The sequence below is a fragment of the Drosophila montana genome, unplaced genomic scaffold (assembly GCF_035044405.1).
Source record: "Drosophila montana isolate Dmon_TW-CO22-7 unplaced genomic scaffold, ASM3504440v1 contig_1891_1, whole genome shotgun sequence".
In the NCBI taxonomy this organism is placed as follows: Eukaryota; Metazoa; Arthropoda; class Insecta; order Diptera; family Drosophilidae; genus Drosophila; species Drosophila montana.
In genome coordinates, this window is record NW_026996809.1 from 1 (window position 1) to 905 (window position 905).

The 905-nt window shown below is 42.8% G+C and overlaps 1 protein-coding gene across 1 annotated transcript; it reads right to left on the reverse strand.

The window, feature by feature from the left end:
• Positions 1–27: 27 nt before the first annotated feature.
• LOC135441241 (uncharacterized) lies at positions 28–567 on the reverse strand (the record flags this gene model as incomplete). Its single annotated transcript, XM_064700770.1, has 1 exon — positions 28–567. A coding segment is annotated over exon 1 (540 nt), but the record flags the coding sequence as incomplete, so codon positions are not given.
• Positions 568–905: the final 338 nt, after the last annotated feature.

Sequence of the window (905 nt, forward strand, 5' to 3'; positions counted from 1 at the left end):
CATATCAGATAACATGGCATGTTGCACGCTCTCCAGACTTTGACTACGCCTTTCCAGAAATGTGAAGAACTCATCGGCTGTCGGGATTTTGTCAATGCCTGCGGACTCCTCCCATTTGGTCTGAGTCTGAGTGTCCAACTTTTGAAGCAGCGTGTGCACTATTATGCATCCTGAAATTTGCTCCAAACTGCCCAAGGTCTGCAATGCCCGCATATGCGAATTGACTTTGTCCGAGAACTCACGCAGTTTTGAAGCCGACTTCGAATCTACCCTCTTGAGCCCAAGAATCTCATTGATGTGTGCCTGGAAAACCAGACGTTTGTTACTAAATCTAATATCCAGAGCCACACGATAATTGGCACCGCAAAACTCCAACGATCGAACCGAATCCAACGCGGGGCCAGACAAACATGAGCGGAGATGCTGCAACTTTTCAATATTTGACAGCTCGGTATCCTTGTCGACGACTGACTCAAACATTGCTATGAAATCCGAATATTCGGTATAGCCCCCGGAAAGCATTGGTAATTTGAGCTCTGGCAAGCACCTTCTGTTGGCCAAGATCATGGTTTGGTTTGGCGAATCCTCATAACGAACGAGTTATGCGCGGCATTTTTATATCTTTTTGAGTTTTGTTATTTATCGCCGGGGCCTCCAAAATGTTGAGTTACCAATGTTTTGAAGCTTTCGCCAAGAAATAAAATCAAATTTTGCGTTTCACAACAACACGTTATAAAATAGTTTATTTTATTAAATTAACGTAAATTTGCCTGATTATTTGGCTGTGGCTCAGAAAGGTTCTTTGCTTCGCCTCGATCAACAATGAACAACTCACTAGCTAGAAAAATCTGCAATTCATAGCAGCTTACAGTTTACAACAAACAGCTGTTTCACTAAACTAAGAA